General features: G+C 42.0%; 2 protein-coding genes across 3 annotated transcripts in view; both read left to right on the top strand.

Annotated features, from left to right (window-relative positions):
* The window catches only part of LOC134438423 (WD repeat-containing protein 76-like), an 89,639-nt gene that overhangs the window by 36,366 nt on the left and 37,278 nt on the right, over positions 1–15,995 (top strand). The window lies entirely within an intron of this gene.
* Positions 3,664–10,722, top strand: eif3m (eukaryotic translation initiation factor 3, subunit M). 2 transcript variants are annotated; one of them, XM_063188808.1, is made up of 11 exons: positions 3,664–3,802; positions 4,214–4,346; positions 4,524–4,662; positions 5,030–5,153; positions 5,523–5,626; positions 5,726–5,809; positions 7,672–7,771; positions 7,887–7,968; positions 8,874–9,017; positions 9,850–9,910; positions 10,528–10,722. In XM_063188808.1, exons 1-11 carry the CDS (start codon positions 3,761–3,763, stop codon positions 10,649–10,651), a joined length of 1,137 nt encoding a protein of 378 aa, XP_063044878.1. In that variant the 5' UTR covers positions 3,664–3,760; the 3' UTR covers positions 10,652–10,722. The 2 variants fall into 2 exon arrangements, with proteins under 2 accessions (XP_063044878.1, XP_063044879.1); XM_063188809.1 differs by having other exon boundaries at positions 3,683–3,802; positions 5,523–5,617.

The following is a 15,995-nucleotide window of genomic DNA, read 5'->3' as shown; positions in this document are numbered from 1 at the left end:
TGTTAACTCTACTGTAAGATTACTATTTAGTTATGAAATCATATTTTATATGTCAATATTTTTTTCTTTCAACAGCAGAACAACAAGATAATATTTAAATCACACAGTCCGGGACCCAGATATATACCATTTGTTCTAACAACATGTGATCAATAAACTAGTATCAAAACTGACCAACTGAATTATGCAACCATTATGCCTGACTAGAGAGGATATATGTTGCTATTAAATGACAGCCTATTATCATTACTGCAAAGACTGCAGTGAGAAGAGTTTGTTGTTATTAAAGCATGCACAGCACAGCGACTGGGTTGTTTGCTTCCCATTAGTTTCACCTGCACTCCTCAAATCATGAGCCACCCTCCTCCCAAAAACCCCTTTGGGTCTTCGGCCATGAAGTCAGTCACCCAGGGCACCAGAAAACCACTCAGGCAGGGCGCCTTCTGATGAGGTCACTGACCCAGCTGATAGATGAGACCCGCGATTGGGATGGGAGGCGAGCACAGAACAGGGCAAGGACTGTGGGAATTGTACCGTTTTTGAGAGCATGCAGTGCTGGGGTCTTTATCAGGGGGAACGTTTCACATCTTGGGTTAGTACTGAAGCAGACACAGCACAGGTCTTGCCTAGGAGACATGAATCAAATGATCGTACTAAGATGATCCATCACTTGCTGCAATCCTATTATCATACTGTAATGTGCCTGTGTTTAACTGGAAACCCATTTGTGCAACTCTGTTGGTTGACAACCGTCACCAAGGAAATAAGTAGACGGGCACAAAAAAAGGGAAAGAAATAAAAGTGCAATGCCAAAGAGAAAATGGGAGGGGTGCTTTCTGTTAATGGTCGGAGGGAAGTTGCGGAGAAACACCGGCAATCCGAGCAGAAATAAATTCCCCCTGCCGTGACACATGAACTGAGCACAAGGAGACGTCTGCACCACTCACTGCACTATGGCTGACCTCAGCAAGGAGGTCACATTGCAAAACCCTCTACAGACTGGCTGCACATTACAAATGAAGCCTTTGGCAAAACAGATACAGTGAAATTATCAATCCATTTACACCCAAAAAGCTGAAGGCTGAAAGCATCACCTACATCATACTGTAAGCTTATCATTACTTGGCACAAGATAGCTATCATTTCTGATGTGCCCAAACTGGCCTAGCATTGGCAGTATTGGCTAGAATTCTTACATTCCTATTTATCTGAACAGATAGGTATTCATATTGCAAGTGATGACAACTCACTTCATCAGATGTATTTTACAATATTTGCCAAAATAAGGCTAAAGTAAATGCCCTGGCTGTCTTTAAATGGTGAGTTAACTACTTGTGAAAAACTGCAACACTGCATTTTCAAACAGAACTGGGTCAAAGACGTGCAAAATCAAATTGTCCTTCAGTGTAACGGATACCTTCTGCTGACTGTAACTGTAAAAAACATGACTCTTTTTATTTTATTTTTTTCACAGTGAATTCATGAAAGCCTCTGCTGTCATCCATGGACTTGAAACAATGTTAGAATCAGTGGTGTATACTGTATATATTTGTGCTATTCAAAATAATAGATCAATCCATTTTAAGTGGGTATACTGAAATCCCTGAAATTTAGAAGTGGGTATACTCCGTATACCCGCGTTCTACGTAGACTACCCCACTGGTTAAAATCATGTTTCTTTACAGTTACAGTCAGCAGAAGGTATCCGTTACACTGAAGGACAATTTAATTTTGCACGTCTTTCACCCAACTGTGCAGTAGGCCTAGGCCTATTTTGTGTCCAAAACACTGCATAGGCCTACTGCAGTAAAGTCTAGAATAACCCGCCAGAAAAGCACCAGAAAACTGTTTGGCTTGATGAGTTAGTCTAGCACTGCGTCATAGGCCTAATGCAGGACACAAAATCTGTCCTCAAATTACAATGCTCCATCTGTGTAACAAGTTTTGGTGTGGCTATACTTGCATGGCATATCACCTGCAATTAAGCAGGTTAGGCCTACAAAGAACTGATTTGAATGCCAACCACAGGTTTCACAGCTTTGCCAACGGTCCGGTCCCCAATCAAACTATAGGGGAGACTGGGGTAAGGTGAGCCACGGGGTAAGGTGAGCCACCCCCTTTTTCTCGAAAAAGGTGAATACATTTTAACATATCACCACATTCTAAGGTGGTGGAAATCCTTTTCTAACACCTGTGAAAAAGTGAAGCATGTACCAAATTTGGCAAGAGTGATATTTGTGAAAATGTGTTTTTTTGCTCTTTAAGTGAATTCCATGTATATTCAAAACATGGATGATTTAGAGAAAACAAAAATAGAACAATTTCTGGTCTCATCATGTCTGAAACGTTATGTAATAAGCTACTATATGAGCGATATTTTAAGTCTTTTTGCACTTTTATGATAATTTTATGAGCATTTATTTACATAATGTTGGCATCGGGGTAAGGTGAGCCTTTCGAGATGGGGTAAGATGAGCCGCTTATCCTAATGGGATGCATAATGGTTGAACACCAAATTATGATATTTCAGCATAACCAGATAATTTCTTGCATATCATACCTAGGTGATTTGAGATTAATGACTTTATGCATGTTTCAGCCAATTCAAACAATAATATTAACTTTTTTTCTACATTGCACTCTGCATTGTTCGCCAATGTATTCAAACAAAGCTGTAAGGGCCCACAATATGTATTTTTTGGCATAGTTCTGTTGCTTTAGTTGTTTTATTTCATAGATTCATTAGTTACATTTGTTATAATAAATAAAAGTTGTTTAGCTGAGATTTTTGCCTGGGCTCATTTTACCCCAAGCAGTGGCTCACCTTACCCCGTACATGGGGTAAGATGAGCCACCTGAAAAAATATTTTTAAAAGGCAATATCATTTTAACCATGACAGTTTATCAATTAGTTTTTGCTCTAATAGTATCAGGACACTTTGAAATTTGGTATGATGTGAAAATTTTAACCAAATACGCCTTCATCGCTTAGCTGTGACGAAAAATTTAAAAAGTGGCTCATCTTACCCCAGTCTACCTATTGTCTGGCTTAACAGGTTATTAAAGTGCAGTATATTTTGGGGTGTGCTGTTTTTTTTCACATCCACTGCCTTCGCTGCATGCAGTAATAGGCCTAGCCTACTGTAAAATGGAGTGTTACAACCCCATTTTTTCACCCCATCTTTTAGGCCTAGCCTACCCCATCTTTCACTTAGCCTACTGGTAGGAAGAAGCAAAACAACTGAATAGGACCCTTGCCCTCTCGACTCCAACTGATCTTCTTGGGCCCACGCATGGTCCATTCCTCAACAATGAATTCTTCTTGCAGAATCCTGCTGACATATTAACAAACATAAATACACTTGCTGGTGAGATGGCACTATTTTAAAGGCTAACATGATGTGAATTACAAGTTTTGAACATGTTTTCATTGTCTTTGGTAGGTCTACTTTACACCAGCCTACCTACTGCATTAGCCTTCGAAATAACTGGAAATAATAAAGTTTTCAGACAAAGCCTTCCAGATAAAGTTAGATTATTGCAGGGGTTGTATTGAATGTACCGGTAAATGAAGGAATGGTACAACATGTGAATGCTGTCATGATGAACAAAAATAGTGTCACCACCGCTTAAAATTTCTCTGCTGCCGCTTTAATTTTTTAACCCGGAAATACATTCCTGGCTGTCGGCTCTCTCTCTTCCGGTCGGTGAACCGTGGTTTGAGCGTGGATTACATCTGGCTCTGTAATAAATCACAAAAATGAGTGTCCCGGCTTTTATTGACATAACAGAGGAGGATCAGGTAAACCTTAAACATTTTCCTCTGTAAACTTGAAACTTTACCATGGTTTGTGTCAACGAGCAGTTTTACATAACGCACCGTTAGCTTGCCCGATAGCATCTCCTAGCACATCAGCAAAAAGACCATTGACTTAGCTTAGCTGGTAATGCTAGCAATCTATAATTTGCACATTGTTGACTGCTCATGTTCCAAATGTGTGCCGCTGGGATGGTCGGTGTTGTTATCGTTCTTGAACATATTTGACACGTTTTGGTTTGTTTTACTTGGAGTTGTGTCTTGTTTGCCTTGTGTTCCTGTGTCCAGCTGGTACAGACAGACAGTGTGTCAGTGATGGCAGATACAACCTGACGTGAACTAGCTTAGTCAGTGAATTGACAAAGCTTCCATGGTTTACTGTGTGTGCGTGTTTAGGCTTCTGAGCTGAGAGCCTACATCAAGTCTAAAGGAGGTGAGATCTCTGAGGAGAATTCAGAAGGTGGACCCTATGTTGACTTGGCTCAGATCATCGAGGCATGTGATGTCTGCCTGAAAGATGATGACAAAGGTACGTATGGGTTGCTTTTCAGTGGGCCAGCCTTTGAGGGAAGGGGGGGGGGGGTATGTCTGTTGACCGTTAAGGCGAAAGACGTCCATTCTGATTACAACACCTTGAATTGAACAATTCTTTGTTTCCTTGATCTCTTGACTTAGTCTGACTCTCTTCCTCCGTTTCTTTCTGCAGACGTGGAGAGTGTGATGAACAGCATCGTCTCCCTTCTCCTCATTGTGGAGACGGAGAAGCAGGAGGCCCTCATCGAGAGCCTGTGTGAGAAGCTGGTCAAGTTCCGGGAGGGCGAGCGTCCCTCTCTCAGGATGCAGCTGTACGTCCTCCTCGCATTCATCTCCAGCTTTAAAATTCATCGTCTGTCTCTTCCTTACATTACATTTAGCTGACGCTTCATTTTATTCAAAGCGACTTAGTCATTATTTGTCAGGGTATTGGTTACTGTCCCTGAAGCAATGTGGGGTTAGGTGCCTTGCTCAAGGGCACTTCAGCCATGGATGTAGTCATGTAGATATAGGGAGAGGTCAGGGCGGATTCGCACCTGCAACCCCTAGATTGAAAGACCAACTCTCTAACCACTAGGCCACGGCTGCCTCTTGAATCCTTATTTATTGCTAGACGTGGCAAAATGCCTGTATATGGGGTGCACTGGTAACTAATCCTTTTTCTGTCTCTTGATTTAGTCTCAGTAACTTGTTCCATGGGATGGATGAGAACACGCCTGTGAGGTACACAGTGTATTGCAGTCTCATTAAAGTGGCTGCCACCTGCAATGCCATCGCCTTCATACCAACAGACCTCGATCAGGTATGTAGTCACCGTTAAGCTTCACTACACACATGTGTGACGGAGGTCATCTTACACCCGCTCGTCCCCCTTGGGGATCGAACTTGCAACCTCGTCAACTACAACGGCCCGGTAATGGGAGACACGGTACGATACCACTTGACCAAGAGACCAGTCTCCCAGTCCATCGGCTTCGACACTGTATGAGGCTTTGGGAGGGAGGTTTCATACCATGAAACAAGAAATTGTCTTTTATTTGAAAAATATAATATCTAACATGACACCAAGGCCTCTATATTACAGACTCTGCTAGTTAGCCTCCGTTACACATGTTAACATTACTGTTGGCACAATTTTTTGATGTCATTTTTCATTTCATTTTCAATTAAGGTCCGAAAGTGGATTGTTGACTGGAACCTCAACACAGAGAAGAAGCACACTCTGCTGAGGCTTGTGTATGAGGCGCTGGTGGACTGCAAGAAGAGGTACTCAGGGTTTGTGATTCAAGATTTTTTTTTGCAAAGATAAAGCAGTAATAATATGTAAACAAGGATACTGACTCAATTGTCTTTTTTTTCTCCTCCACTCCACAGTGAAGCAGCTGCCAAGGTGATGGTAGAGCTTCTGGGCAGTTACACAGAAGACAACGCCTCACAAGCCCGCGTTGACGCCCACAGGTATACTGAAACAACCCTGATTCCATAATTTACCTCCCGCACTAGGATAAAAGATCCTAGCTCTGTGCAGTACAAACGCACATCTCTTTGGGCAGTATAGTACATTTTAAATCAGCTTTTACAAATGAATTGTATATATAATGTTTGGCGCCCACTCATATTGTCAAACATGTGATCTAAAGAGCAGACTGATCTTCTGATGGGTAGATCATCCAGTTATTGGATTCAGATATGTTAAGTGTAAGTGTGAAGAGGAGATCTTGACAGAATAAGCATGAACACTCAGTTCAATCCAAAGACACTTTATGCTCTTCCATGTCATCCGTGGGCTGGATGGGATGTTGATTACTCCCCCCACCAACCTGGCGGGTCAGGAGTCGGGGGAGTAATCAACCAGTGCTCTCCCCCATCCTCCTCCATGACTGAGGTACCCTGAGCATGGTACCGTCCCACCGCACTGCTCCCCATGGGGCGCCACTGAGGACTGCCCCCTTGCACGGGTGAGGCATAAATGCAATTTCGTTGTGTGCAGCATTCACTTGTGTGCTGTGGAGTGCTGTGTCACAATGACAATGGGAGTTGGAGTTTCCCAATGGGCTTTCGCTTTCACTATGTACAATAGGGCTGTCACCTCAGCACCCCTGGGATACAGTCAATCTGGAAAGTATTCACAGCACTTCACTTTTTCCACATTTTAGTATCTTACGGCCTTATTCCAAATGCTACAAATTAAAGGGACACTGTGTGAGATTTTTAGTTATTTATTTCCAGAATTCATGCTACCCATTCACTAATGGTACCTTTTTCATGAATACTTACCACCACCATCAAATTCTAAGTATTCATTATGACTGGAAAAATTGCACTTTTCATACATGAAAAGAGGGATCTTCTCCATGGTCCGCCATTTTGAATTTCCAAAAATAGTGATTTTTAGCTGCAAAAATGACTTTACTTGGACCATACTAGTAAATATTAGTTTATTACTTAGTAAACTGTCATGAAAAGGTCAAATTTGGCAATAGGCGGCACAATTTCAATAAGCAGCATAGTTGCAGTACCTTTTTTGACCATTTCCTGCACAGTGTCCCTTTAATATCTGTTGTCAAAATTATTTCATTATGACCATGTGAAAAAAAGTTGTCTTGACAGTTTTGAAAATGTATTAAAAAAAAAACTAAGAAATCATATTTACAAAAGTTTTCACAGCCTTTGCTTAATACTTTGTAGAACCACCTTTGGCAGCAACTACATTCATTGTTTCATTTCGAAATGAAAAGGGATTAAAGGGAGGTCGTCGGTGTGTGTTTCAACCTTTCATTACATTGAAATTGTACATTTTGAGTCTGCACCTGGCTAAAATAGATGGGTGTGAGTTTTGAATGAAATCCTATGGAGAGTATAATGATCTGCTTCTGTAGTCACTGTGCATGTTGACATGCATGCTTCTTTAGGTGTAATTCAGATTTCCAATGTTGACTGCATTCATACATCCCCAAACCATGTCAGTCCCACTACCATGATTGACTAGCCAGATGATGTATTTGTGAAACTCACTTGTTTACCACCACTGTCAAGACATCTTTTTTTCACATGGTCATAATGAAATAATTTCTGTAGGATTTTGACAACAGAGATTCATTTGTAGCATTTGGAATAAGGCTGTAAGATGATAAAATGTGGAAAAAGTGAAGCGCTGTGAATACTTTCCGGATTGACTGTATTTTCTTCAACACTGTAAGATGCGTAACTGTGAATGAATGGTAGCCTGATAAACCAGACTAAATGTGAGCAAAATAATTTTGGCCGCTGGCAGGTGGGGCTAGTTTACTAGACTAAATGAATGGCACTTTTCTATGTAGATGCATCGTCCGTGCTCTGAAGGACCCCAACACGTTCCTGTTTGACCACCTGCTGGCTCTGAAGCCTGTGCGCTTCCTGGAGGGGGAGCTCATCCATGATGTGAGTACACTAGACGATTGCATTCATTCCTTTTCTTTAGCTAAACATATGCAGCAAACTTGGATTTTTTTATGTAGATGTATTTGACTTTTCTGTTTCTTTTTCTCTTTTCCAGCTGCTCACCATTTTCGTCAGTGCGAAGCTTGTAGCCTATGTGAAATTCTACCAGAGCAATAAGGATTTCATCGATTCTCTGGGTGAGTACATTATTATGTGACGTGCTGCTGATTCTTATTCAAAACGATGTGTTGAAGCAACCCCTTCAACTGAAGAGCTCATCAAATGGGGCAACTAGTATGCAGATGGTCACAGTGGCCAAGTCACGTATGCATGGGGCATGCATGTTGGCAGGCTGCAGGAATGCGAGTGTCAGCAGTCTGAATGCCGACCGCTGGGAGAGAGCAGCTCATGACATGGGAGCTTTCAGTGCTAGCACAACCAGCATACAATGTATTTTTTTTGTTTGTGAAGTGAAACTTTAAGAAGAATGTAGTATTGCCCATTAATGAGCTTCCTTTTGCTGGACAAATGTTACATTCCATCATGTGCCCTATCAAGTCCTGCATTTAAAGCTGACTTTGATAATCAGTTTGGAGCCATATGTGGTGTACCATGGGAAAAAAGATCAATGAGGCTAGATGATGCATCACTTCTTGACTTGTTTGCTTAAATGCTGGTCTGGTGTTGCATCTGTTGTTAATTTGACAGGTGATGCGTCAGTTGGCACACTTGTTGTGGAATCTTGAGTTAAATTGTGGTGAGGTGTCATCTCTGAATGTTGATTTAAGTGCTTGTCTGGTGTTGTGTCTTTGGTTATATCTCCTGCTCTAGGCCTGTCTCATGAGAAAAACAAGTCCAAGAGGCATCACTAGGGGCATTTGTTACTGAATATTGACCGCAAATTACAAATTGTATTACTAATAGTGTAGATAATGAGTTTAATGCTTAAGTATGATCTCATCTGAATGGTTGTTTCTGCTACTGTAGGCCGGTCCCCATGACCAAAACAGATCCAAGATGCATGACTTGGCACTCTCTACTGAATATTGAATTGAATGGTTTCGACTGTTGTGTATGTGGTTGTTTCTCGCTTGTGCTGTAGGCCTGTCCCATGAGCAGAACATGTCCAAGATGCGCCTGTTGACCTTCATGGGCATGGCGGTGGAGTTCAAGGAGATCTCCTTTGACACCATCCAACAGGAGCTGCAGATCGGAGCAGAAGAGGTGGAGGCCTTCGTCATCGATGGTACGTTCATGCCCGTGTTTGACGAACACTCAAATGAAACCAGCTGGAACTCCATTCTAATGGTTCCGCAGCCATGTTGACCGCTCTGGCCCCCAAACGTAATCAGTTATAGAGTATTATCGCACTAGCCTGACAGGCCAGACCAGTCATTTTGAATTACTTCGTAATACACGAATGGTCTGATTATGCTTCTCTGGGGAGCGAATGCACTTTGGCGCATAACAGCATACTTCATGAACGTCAACTGTCAGCAATTGGTCCACTCGTTTAAAACCAGAGCTGAGCTCACTCCTCCCACCCAAGCGATCCAGGGCATCGAGGATCCAGAACAAAAATGAATTACAAAGTAATTAATGTGGTCTAGAAAAACAGGCTATCATCGTACAAGATTTTGTGAAAATTCTTGTAACTTTTCAAAGGTTTCAAAGATAATCTGTGATCAGGGGATGCCCAACTAGACAACAGTATTCCTTCCATTCTAGTACCTGAATGGCATGATACTTTTATTTATGTTTAGGCGCTGTTTATGTAACGTGTATGCGGATATTTTTAAATGCAGATTTTTTTTTGTATCCCTTTACGTACAAACACAAAATGTGGATAAAAATAAAAACACTGTTGTGACTGGTGCGGTGTTGCCGCCTGAAAGTGATATTTTTTAAGGAGGTTTACAAGAGACCTAAACCGATGTCTTTTCAAAAATATCCATATACAGTGCATAAAACGTGTTAAATATTAACTATTGTTGTAAACTTGGTGCATAAATAACTATCGGATACTGCATTCATACAATGTCTACTGTACCAAATTTTACATGTTTGTATGTTTTTAGCTGTTCGGACCAAGATGGTGTACTGCAAAATTGACCAGACGCAACGGAAAGTTGTTGTGAGGTAAGTCAAGGTTTAGTGTTGGGATTATCATGTAGGGGTGTGCATGCATTTTTCCTCACTTGTGAAATTTAAAAGGAGCTAGGTAGCACAGTTCATTTGGAACCTCCCTCACCTCTACTCAAATTTACTTGCTACTTGCACTGAATTTAAACAGTTGCCTGGCTCGATGCTCACTTATATTTTGGTACTTGCTTATATTTTGGTTCTATACATACAGTACATGTGTATGAACATGTATATTTCTTTGTTTCTTCTGACTTAGTATTTTGGTTCTCTCATGCAATATATATAACTTACTTTTCATCCATGGAATTAACTAGTCTATCTTTTTAGGTAGAGATGGGAACTGGGGTTGGGGTTGGTGGTATTTAGGAAGAGCTTCAGTGTGTGTGTGTGTGTGTGTGTGTGTGTGTGTGTGTGTGTGTGTGTGTGTGTGTGTGTGTGTGTGCCATGTGTGTATTTTGAGGACCCTCTCGAAAACTAGATGTTCATCTCAAGGGTCTATCCTCTAATAAAGAATTTGAATTTCATACCACTGTGTCCTAGACCAGAGATGCAGTGAGGTGGTTGTGTAGGCCTACACATTTTAAAAACATCTGTTGTGCTTTTTGTTGCAGCCATAGCACGCATCGCACCTTTGGCAAACAGCAGTGGCAGCAGCTGTATGACAGTCTGAGCGCGTGGAAGACGAACCTGACCACTGTCAAGACCAGCCTGCAAGCCCTCTCCCCCGCCTCCTAAACTAACAACATCTCCAAACATCAACTATGGCTAACGATTTTTATATATACCAATAAAAAATAGTAAACGTGCTGACCAAGTACTCTTATTAATATGCTTGAAAAGACGCAAGACTTCATGAATTTATCTAGTCAAAAATGGCTCAGCTGATTGACTTTTGGAAATGACATCTGGAAATAATGAATGAGGTTACACATTACACTTAGCTGACGCTTTTACCCAAAGTGACTTACAGTTGTTACTAGTATACAGGGTAAACAGTCCCTGGAGCAGTGTGGGTTTTAGGTACCTTGCTCAAGGGCACCTCAGCTATGGAGTGCAATAGGGAATAGAAGGGTGGGATTTGAACCAGCAACCCTCTGATCTAAAGCCAGTCTCCTTAACCACTGGGCCACGGTGGTCTGCAGATCGTAACAGTCCTCAACCCCCTTGGTTTTTAGTTATTTAAAAAAAAAAAAAAAATCCAAGAAAGAGGCTACAAAATTGAATTGAGGGATACATAAGTGATGTACGTAAGTGAATGCGTAAGTGATGTACAAACTTGAGGTCCAAGCAGTTGCGTTCTTTGTTAATGGAGGGAGATGAGATGCTATTTTTGATAACATTCTTTTGCCATAGCCGTCTCTCCAGAAACAAGGCAAAGAGGCAACCGTTATACATTCAACATTGGCATTGCATTTCAGTAATGCATGTATGTGATGATAACAGAGTGGGGATTGACAAATAGGCCATAATGGAACAGTGCTTTTGGCTACAGCCAAAATAGAATTCCATACAGACTTTTTTTTTTTGTACAGAGACACTGAATGCCCAGAATATCGCAATGTCATCTTACAAATGGTTATAATGGGCTGTTGTTTAACTTCTCCTTCCATAAAATTCTCCTCTCACACATCAATCTCGATTGCGTTAAGGTATGTTATATGCAGATGTACATAAAAAAGGAGATACTTTAACTTTCCCATAACTTTGTATGAGGGGACAAACTAAAACACTTAAATGTCCAAACACAGTGCTCATACCGACCCACATATTTCTAAATACGTTGCCAAGTATGAATGAGCATTTATCTGTGCAACGTGCTGCTGGCACAGAGTTGGAACGTCATTTGTTTTGCAGCAGCGGACTATCCAGCTAGCTGTGTGAGCCACTCCTATACATGGGGTGAGCTGAGGATGAGATTATTACACATAAACCATATAGATGCACACAGAGGGCTGGACTGGGACTGAAAAACAGCCCGGGCGTTATTGTCATAGACCAACCCCTCACATAGCCCTACCTGTTTTTTTTTTTTTGCAAATGTACCCTTTTGGTCTTTTTTTACTTTATTTATGACGGGACAGTGAAGCCGGTGACAGGAAGCGAGTGGGGAGAGAGAGACCGGGAAGGGCCGGCAAAAAATCGAACCCGGGTCAGCCGGCCGCATGGCAAACCAGTGCCCTACCGTTTGGCCATGGCAGGGCCAGCCCTACCTGCTTTTCAACTATTAGCTCATTCCACTGTCTATATTTAAAACAGACCAATGGGCTGCCCCATATGAATTGAGGGCCGGTCTCTATGGAAAAAACAAACAAAGAAAGAGCTACACAGTATCGGCCCTAGAGAACTGTCGTCCTACATGAAAAACGCCCCGTAGGCCTATGCTAGATTACCAATCGAGCCCTGTGCACACGACTCATTTACACACTTTAAATATACACTCACCGGCCACTTCATTAGGAACACCTCTCTAATGCTGGGTTGGACCCCCTTTTGCCTTCAGAACTGCCTGCAACAACACTCGTGTAGGCTGTGGCATTCCAACAAAGATAAATTGGTAGGCTACTAATTGGCCCAAATTGTACTAAGAAAATATCTTTATGGCATTATAACCCCAGCCTGAAACGTTGATGTAAGACAGGGTTGACCCATGTTTTCATGTTGTTGACGCCAAATTCTGACCATTTCACCTGAGTGTTGCAGTTGACATCAAGATTCATCAGACCAGGCAACATTTTAACGATCTTCTAGTGTCGTTTATGGTGAGCCTGTCCAAATTGTTGCCTCATTTTCCTGTTCTTAGCTGACAGGAGTGGCACCAAATGTGTTGTTCTGCTGCTATAGCCCATTTGCCTCAAGATTTGATGTCCTGTGTAATCAGGGATTCTCTTATGCATACCTCGGTTGTAATGAGTGGTTATTGGACTTAATGTTGCCTTTGTATCATCTCAAATCAGTCTGGCCATTTTCCTCAGACCTCTACCACCAACAAGGCATTTTTGCCCACAGAATCGCTGCTCACTGCATTTTTTTTTTTTCTTCGTAGCATTCTTTGTAAACCCTAGATATGGTTGTGTGTGACTGTGAATATCCCAGTAGATCAGTATTCTCTGAAATACTCAAATCAAGCCCTTTCAGCTTGACAGCCATGCCATGTTCAAAGTCATTTGGGGGGAATGAGTGAGGGGGTGGGATGGGCAGAATAGTGTGTGTGTGTGTGGGGGGGGGGGGGGGGGGGGTTGGGGGTTGCAGAATAGTGTGTGGGGGATAAGGGGAAACGACGAGCGGTGGATAAATGTATGAAATATCTATGTTAGCGTGTGTAAAGACATGTGCTGGGCCACAAAGCTGCTACACACACACATACACACACACACACACTTTATTGCAAAAAATGTTGGCCTAAAAACCTTTTGGTCAGTAATATAATGTGAAAAGTTTGGCAGGACAATTAGCCTTTTTCAGCAGTCCACGGTGTATTTGTAATTCAATCGTTTTCTGACAGCATTCCTTTGGATATTTCAAAGTGGCAACATATACAGTATGTTCATACTTTTTGTAGCCAACCTTTGTACTCACGTCTGGAAGGAGATAGGACATAATTTAACTGAAATTACCGGTAGGTCATCTTTATTGACCATTTTGCCCTTGTATTGTGAAAATCTGCCATTTTGAAAAACAGGCCATATGGAATTTTGGAGCAGATTTGAGATGGCCTCACATTTCAATCGATTGCAAAAAGCCTTCTGGTCTGTAATCCGCTGTGAAAATCTTGACAGGACAATAGGCCCAATGTTCCCAGCCATACACTCTCTATGTGCATTTCAATCATTATTTTCAGCACTTGCCTTTGGATATTGCCAGGTGGCCAACTTCAAATCCATTTTCTTTAGTTTGTGGGGTGTCATAGAATAGTGCTAGAAAATAGTTATTAATGCATGAAAATATAGTTAATAACACATGAAAAACAGTCATTTTGGAAAACAGTGGCCATATTGAATTCTGGGCAAAAACTGAGGTGGCCCCATATTTGAATTTGTTCCAATAGGCCTTCTGGTCAGTAATCCACAGAGAAAAGTTTGGCAGCACGAAAGGCCTAATTTTCCCACCTGATGACCTGCCAACTAGTTCAGAATGATGTTGGCAAGTTATTTTGCAAACCAGCCAACCAACCATCCACAAACTCTCCCTATTACCTCCCAGAGGAAGTAATCACAAAGAAAAATGATACAGAAGATAAGTTGGAATTAATAGTAATTTATTATTAATAATAATAATAACGATAATAATAATAACAATAGTCATGATAATATAGTAAAATAAAACTTGACTTGAAAAAAGTTGACTTGATGACTTGACTTAATTCAGAAAGGCTGCACTTAATAGGCTAACCTTTCCTGGAGGGACTATTATCAAAGAAACTCAAGAGAAAGAACAATCTCTTGGCGGGGAATGCATTGGCCACGGTGTAGTACGGGGGCGTTGCCTGAGGACACGAGTGGATGGAAAATTAACTCCCTTGCGCATGGTCATTGGTCAGTGGGTGCGATGGATGCCATTTTCGTACTCCCTTGCACATGGTCAGTGGGGGCGACACCATGATGGATAATTTGTGGCCAAGTAACGGCAGCTGTTGGTCAGCAGTAATTGCTGGGGGTAATTAAGGACAGCTGACAGACATTCACACTGTCCTATGACCTGTTCCACAGTGAATAACATTTCCGTACTCCCCTCGCCATCATTTCCTACTACGCTGTTATGACGTGAGTAAGCCCTCTTGTCTCAAGCCTCTTTGCTATTATTACCACGTGACATAGTGCAGGTAGGCCAGGCCTATTCCAGGTAACATGGGGGCCGCGAGGGGGGGTAGGGTGTTACAGATTCTAAGGGCCCGACAGCTTCGTCAGAGCCCTGGAAGGATGCTGATAACATAATTTGTCATTTTGGGGGCACAAAATTTTAATCTTTCATCTATCAAATTTTTTTATCAGCGCCCCTGCCAGGTAATACTGTTTTAATAAGACAGTGATGTGACTGGCCAATTCATAGCCTACAGTACTCTGTACTATGTAGGCCTACTGGATCACCAGTGGAGAGCTAACTAGGCTAGTATTCTCAAACTTTCTTGTGTTTCATGAGCCATTGGTCCAAACAAAATATAGCCTACAAAATATGCAGAGACTAAAAACACCCTTAACTGTAACCAGACCTACTTATGTGCGTTTTCCCCCTCGGACCTAGCCTGGCTGAGCCCATTCTTGGGGAAAATCAATGCGTTGTGGTGCCGCTACGATATAGCCTCATTTTTCGTAGTTGGGCAACACGCGCTGTCGTCGAGAATGGGTGAGAGAGAGGGTGAGAGAGAGCGAGTGAGAGAGAGAGAGCACCCGAGCAGCATGCGTGCATTCCGGGAGGGGAGCGCTGTCGTTGTGTCAGCTTCATGCCATGTCTCCCTTCCTCCAACATTATCCCTAACCTTAACCCTAAACCTAACCTTAACCCTAACCCTAAACTTAAACGTAAATGACTTGTTTGAAATGTTTGATTGTGTTTGATTGCTGACGCCCTTCCCCCCAGAACCAAACTACCCCAATTGTCAGGTTTCCCACCAGTGTGAAGTTGGCACCCCATATGTTGAAAATCTGAATAAAAGCATTTTGGTTCGTTTGTGCACGATTGTGCAGGCATAATGAGCGTTTGTGCACAAACCCTCTAAGATATTTACATTTTCAGGGATTAAAGTTTTCCGTCGCTACGACGGAATTCCGTCAACTGGATTTTCGTTTGGACGGATTTCCGTCCGTATAATTTATGTCAATTAATTTACATTTTTTACTTTCCAACTGAACTCAAATCGAGAGCACTCCTGGTCATGAGAAGGGGACGTGTGTTTGGTGTACGGATGTAGTTATAGGCTACACTCCACCATTGGCGGTGTGATACAACATTCACTCATCAGTAGCCTAGTTTTGGGTCATCCCCTGTTCTTCCGTGTTCCAAAAAAAAGTACACGAGCGGTCAACAATTCTGTGGCAGCGCAGCGCGAGAGATTAAAACAATAAATAGCCAAAATTGTTGCTGA

Source organism: Engraulis encrasicolus, chromosome 22 (genome assembly GCF_034702125.1).
Source record: "Engraulis encrasicolus isolate BLACKSEA-1 chromosome 22, IST_EnEncr_1.0, whole genome shotgun sequence".
In the NCBI taxonomy this organism is placed as follows: Eukaryota; Metazoa; Chordata; class Actinopteri; order Clupeiformes; family Engraulidae; genus Engraulis; species Engraulis encrasicolus.
Note: the sequence above shows the minus strand (reverse complement) of the source record. Positions and strands in the feature narration are given on the sequence as shown.